Here is a 6,000-nt window from a genome sequence, read left to right as displayed (position 1 = left end):
TTAACCACAAAGATGCAGCGTTTTTGGCCCCCCAAAAAACGCGTTCTACAGCATTTTGCCGAATGTGTTTTTTAAGTTAAATCTTTTAACTGGAAGGGCTCAAAAACGATGGCAAAAACGTAATAAGAATTGACATGCTGCATCTTCAAAAACGCAGCCAAAAAAAGAGCACTGTGTAGACAGAAAAATAGAAATCTCATAGACTTTGCTGGGGGAAGGAAATGCATGCATTTAGGTGCACCTTTGTGACCTCAAAAATGCACCAAAAACACAGCAAAAGATGAGTGTGTGAACATAGCCTTAGTTTTCTAGTTATATATTTTCAGCCCCATATATCCAGGTTCCCTCTATTTCTCTCTTTGTTATTTGACCCTATCTCATGATAGCTTTTTCATACATTTAAATACCATTTTTCAATATGTTTTTAAGCAATGGCAGCTGTGTCATATGAGAACTCGGCTTTAGAGCAATTTTGCATTGTGCATCATTCTTTTATGTGCATTCATTTCTACTGTTCGCTTTTATGCAAGGAACTTGATTTTGGATTATATGGACGGGTTCTTCAGGATCTGTTGAAAGTACAGAGGAGGATTTCTGGGCAACTAACAAATATCGTTTCCGTCTGTTGATTTTATACTGGCAGATCCTCTTTTCTTCTGCTACAGGATCTTCAAGAACTCCTTCCCATCTCAAACTCTCATTTACTTCGTCTTCCTGGGCTACTGTAGCTAGACATGTAGGTTCAGTCTCTTCCTTGGTTTTTGATCCATCTGATTTGTCCTTTGAGTCACTTATGGTAGTAATTTGCAGCTCCGATGATGCAAGGATGATTGGCTGATTCTTAATATTTTCTGGAAAAGTAATATTCAGATTAAAAATATAAAGCTTAATAAAAATGTTTGACACAATTTACAAACTCAGTGTTATCTACTGAAGAATATAATATATTACACCTTAAAGGGGTTGACCACTACTTTACAAGTTCCTTACGTGTGAAAACTATATATAACCACTTTACTAAATACCTTGCTTTCCAAAATCCTTCTGTAACCTGAGATGCTCTCCTGGTCATATGATTGCTGTCTGAGAATGATACGACTTCTTGGGACGTCACGTCAGATTCTCCCTGAGCTCCTGGCTCTGAAATCTCATGGGTGAGCATGACTAATGTGTGGCTATGCTGGGCTTTCTGTGTGGAAGAGCATGCCTGCATTTAGCAGAGCTTACACCGATCCTGGGCATGTTGCTGCAGACACAGCTCTCCCTGCAGACACAGTATATATATATATATATATATATATATATATATATATATATATATATACATATACACACACACATACATACAAACACTATATATACCTTGTGTGGCGCCCCTGAGGCTTCCGTCGCCACAGAGACATTGCACCTCAGCCAGAGGTGTGATGTCCCCTTCTGGGTAAGGAAAGAAGTAAACGCCGGTCCACATGCAAATTCACACTACACCCATTGTTAGGCATATTTTGGGACCGGGGATAGTGGCAGCTACCCCCCCATGCTGCATGCTGGGAGGGCCGTAAGACCCATCCCTTCTCCCATAGAGTGGGGCCTAGCAACTGGGAAAGTGGGAGGAGCCAACAGGAAGAAAGAGCAGATACAGGAAGTTCAAGGGCAGTTAGTTGAAATGAGTTGGTGAAGGCAGTAGGTCGAAAGTTGGCGTTAAAGAGAGGAGTTAGAAGGAGAGAGAAAGGTTGATACCTCAGAACAGCAACAGAAAGTGAAGCTTCCTGGTGGAGACCCTGGGGCCCAGCTAGGTCCAGGTGACACCACAGCAGTGAACTACAGAAAGGATTCCAGGGCCACTGAAAGGCTTTCAAGCTTGTGGCCTGTTCCACTAAGTCATCGGGTGGAGGGATCAGGCTGCATACAGGGACGGTCCCTAGAATCCAAGGAAAGAGAGACATTTCCAACGTAAACACCGAATGCCCAGGGTGGTTGCAAGCGCCGCGGGCCACATCCCACCAAAGAACCCCTGGGAAGAGGGCGAAGTTCCATCCAGGCAAGCCTTCTTGTCCAGAACCTATAGTGGAGGCCAAGACAGGTTTATCCAGAAAAGTCAAGGCTTTGAAGACAGCCGAGGGAAGAGACTAGAGATGAGCGAACCGGTCACGGTTCGGCTCGAGGTCGGTTCGCCGAATGGACGTCCTGTTCGAGTTCGGCTCGTCGAACTTCGACGAACCGAACTCGAACTGCATAGGAAACAATGGCAGGCAATCACAAACACATAAAAACACCTAGAAAACACCCTCAAAGGTGTCCAAAAGGTGACAAACAACTCACAACACAACACAAACACATGGGAAAGTGACAAGGACATATACTCATGCGAAAACAAAAGAGCTGGACAAGGAAAAAGAGGAGGACACACAGATATAGTTATGGCACGCCCTTCTAAAATCATGTAAAACACCGCAAGGTGACTCCAAGCGGAGTCTCCCTTTTTTTCCAAAAATTGGGCCCCACACACACCCACCCATTCAGTGGCAGTACTTGTGCCCTAGTTGTACACTTCACAGCTAGATTTGCATCAAGCACATTCAAAAATACGCTATTCTTAACCATCCCCAGGATGACACCGGGGTTGGTAGCAAAGTCTTTCCTGATCCCAGCTCTGTTCATCTTGGATCATTTTTAAAAAACACAGCAAGCAAGGGTTACTCCAAGCGGAGTCTCCCTTTTTTTTCCAAAAATTGGGCCCCACACAGACACCTTATCAGTGGCAGCACTTGTGCCCTAGTTGCAAACAGGATGTTTTGATTTGCATCAAGCACATTAAAAAATACGCTATTCTTAACCGTCCCCAGGATGACACCGGGGTTGGTAGCAAAGTCTTTTCTGATCCCAGCTCTGTTCATCTTGGATCATTTTTAAAAAACACAGCAAGCAAGGGTTACTCCAAGCGGAGTCTCCCTTTTTTTCCAAAAATTGGGCCCCACACAGACACCTTATCAGTGGCAGCACTTGTGCCCTAGTTGCAAACAGGATGTTTTGATTTGCATCAAGCACATTCAAAAATACGCTATTCTTAACCGTCCCCAGGATGACACCGGGGTAGGTAGCAAAGTCTTTCCTGATCTCAGCTCTGTTCATCTTGGATCATTTTTAAAAAACACAGTAAGCAAGGGTTACTCCAAGCGGAGTCTCCCTTTTTTTCCAAAAATTGGGCCCCACACAGACACCTTATCAGTGGCAGCACTTGTGCCCTAGTTGCAAACAGGATGTTTTGATTTGCATCAAGCACATTCAAAAATACGCTATTCTTAACCGTCCCCAGGATGACACCGGGGTAGGTAGCAAAGTCTTTCCTGATCTCAGCTCTGTTCATCTTGGATCATTTTTAAAAAACACAGTAAGCAAGGGTTACTCCAAGCGGAGTCTCCCTTTTTTTCCAAAAATTGGGCCCCACACAGACACCTTATCAGTGGCAGCACTTGTGCCCTGGTTGCAAAAAGGATGTTTTGATTTGCATCAAGCACATTCAAAAATACGCTATTCTTAACCGTCCCCAGGATGACACCGGGGTAGGTAGCAAAGTCTTTCCTGATCCCAGCTCTGTTCATCTTGGATCATTTTTAAAAAACACAGCAAGCAAGGGTTACTCCAAGCGGAGTCTCCCTTTTTTTCCAAAAATTGGGCCCCACACAGACACCTTATCAGTGGCAGCACTTGTGCCCTAGTTGCAAACAGGATGTTTTGATTTGCATCAAGCACATTAAAAAATACGCTATTCTTAACCGTCCCCAGGATGACACCGGGGTTGGTAGCAAAGTCTTTTCTGATCCCAGCTCTGTTCATCTTGGATCATTTTTAAAAAACACAGCAAGCAAGGGTTACTCCAAGCGGAGTCTCCCTTTTTTTCCAAAAATTGGGCCCCACACAGACACCTTATCAGTGGCAGCACTTGTGCCCTAGTTGCAAACAGGATGTTTTGATTTGCATCAAGCACATTCAAAAATACGCTATTCTTAACCGTCCCCAGGATGACACCGGGGTAGGTAGCAAAGTCTTTCCTGATCTCAGCTCTGTTCATCTTGGATCATTTTTAAAAAACACAGTAAGCAAGGGTTACTCCAAGCGGAGTCTCCCTTTTTTTCCAAAAATTGGGCCCCACACAGACACCTTATCAGTGGCAGCACTTGTGCCCTAGTTGCAAACAGGATGTTTTGATTTGCATCAAGCACATTCAAAAATACGCTATTCTTAACCGTCCCCAGGATGACACCGGGGTAGGTAGCAAAGTCTTTCCTGATCCCAGCTCTGTTCATCTTGGATCATTTTTAAAAAACACAGCAAGCAAGGGTTACTCCAAGCGGAGTCTCCCTTTTTTTCCAAAAATTGGGCCCCACACAGACACCTTATCAGTGGCAGCACTTGTGCCCTAGTTGCAAACAGGATGTTTTGATTTGCATCAAGCACATTCAAAAATACGCTATTCTTAACCGTCCCCAGGATGACATCGGGGTTGGTAGCAAAGTCTTTCCTGATCCCAGCTGTTTTGATTTGCATCAAGCACATTCCAAATCCACAAGCATTTACTCTCCCCAGGATGACACAGGGGTAGTAAATTCCTTCTGGATCCATGACTTGTTCATTTTGATGAACGTCAGTCTGTCCACATTGTCACTGGACAGACACGTGCGCTTATCTGTCAGCACACACCCAGCAGCACTGAAGACACGTTCAGAGACAACGCTGGCAGCTGGACACGACAAAATCTCCAAGGCGTAAGTTGCGAGCTCTGGCCATTTTTCTAGATTTGAAGCCCAAAAGGAGCAAGGCTCCATTTGCAAAGTCATGGCATCGATGTTCATTTGGAGATACTCCTGTATCATCCTCTCCAGCCGTTGACTATGTGTCAGACTTGTTGTCACTGGTGGCCTTGCAAAGGAGGGTCTAAAAAAATTATGAAAAGATTCCATAAAATTGCTGTTACCAGCACCAGATACGGTCCTACTGGTACGGGTAGACTGTTGAAGATGATGAGACCGTCCCATGTTTGTCAAGTTACAACTGGGAGAATCACTCCCTGCACCTGCACGGTTGTTTGGTGGAAAAGCCGAGCTAAGATCGAGTAACAGCTTCTGCTGATACTCCTGCATACGTGCGTCCCTTTCTATGGCTGGAATTATGTCACAAAATTTGGACTTGTACCGGGGATTAGTGATGAGCGAGTACTAAAAAGCTTGGGTGCTCGAAGCTCGGGCCGAGCCTCCCAAGATACTCGTGTACTCGGCCCGAGCACCGAGCCCAATGTTATCCTATGGGAGACCCGAGTATTTTTGTGAAATGACCCCCCGGCAGCATGTAGAAACCCTAAAAATGGCACAAAAGTCTCAGAAGAGTGCTCAAATGACATGGCATCAGCATGGGGAAGACCCCTTGAAGCATTTATCACTCAAAAGTCACAGCTGTGAACAATTTTGTCCAAGTTTTACGCCATTTTTACGGACTCACCAGAAAACCTTCCAAAATGACACCAAAATGAATTTTCATGGCGGAAATGTTAAGGGCACATACCCAATAGTGAGATAGAGCTGGTGTATGTTACTTTTTGAGATTAATACATGAAAGATTTTTCATGAAAACCTTGTGTGGCACTCCGATGTCCAAAACGCACGTTTTGTGCTTTTTACTAGCGATGTCGGTCATTTTTTTTTTTTTATTCTATCTCCCTCAGTCCGTCGGTCTGTCTCTCTCTGTCTTGTCTGTCCCCCTCTCACAGTCTGTCGGTCAGTTCCCCCCCCTCTCTCTTACTTACCGTTCCCCGATCACTGCCGCGGCGCTGCACAGCTGTTCAAACTCCGGTGGCTTTTCCTCTTTTGAAAAAGCCGGCCGCTCATTAATCAATCTCCTATTCCCTGCTTTCCTGCTTTTCAGCGCCTATGATTGGTTGCAGTGAGACACGCTCCCACACTGAGTGACAGCTGTCTCACTGCACCCAATCACAGCAGCCGGTGTGTG

The 6,000-nt window shown here is 44.9% G+C and overlaps 1 protein-coding gene across 1 annotated transcript in view; it reads right to left on the bottom strand.

Moving 5' to 3' along the window:
* Positions 1-492: 492 nt before the first annotated feature.
* The window catches only part of LIAT1 (ligand of ATE1), a 48,769-nt gene continuing 43,261 nt past the window's right edge, over positions 493-6,000 (bottom strand). Inside the window, exon 2 of the mRNA XM_075333760.1 lies at positions 493-851. Coding sequence (XP_075189875.1) covers positions 493-851 — 359 coding nt within the window. The remainder of the gene's footprint in view (positions 852-6,000) is intronic.

This window comes from Anomaloglossus baeobatrachus, chromosome 2 (genome assembly GCF_048569485.1).
Source record: "Anomaloglossus baeobatrachus isolate aAnoBae1 chromosome 2, aAnoBae1.hap1, whole genome shotgun sequence".
Taxonomy (NCBI): Eukaryota; Metazoa; Chordata; class Amphibia; order Anura; family Aromobatidae; genus Anomaloglossus; species Anomaloglossus baeobatrachus.
Note: the sequence above shows the minus strand (reverse complement) of the source record. Positions and strands in the feature narration are given on the sequence as shown.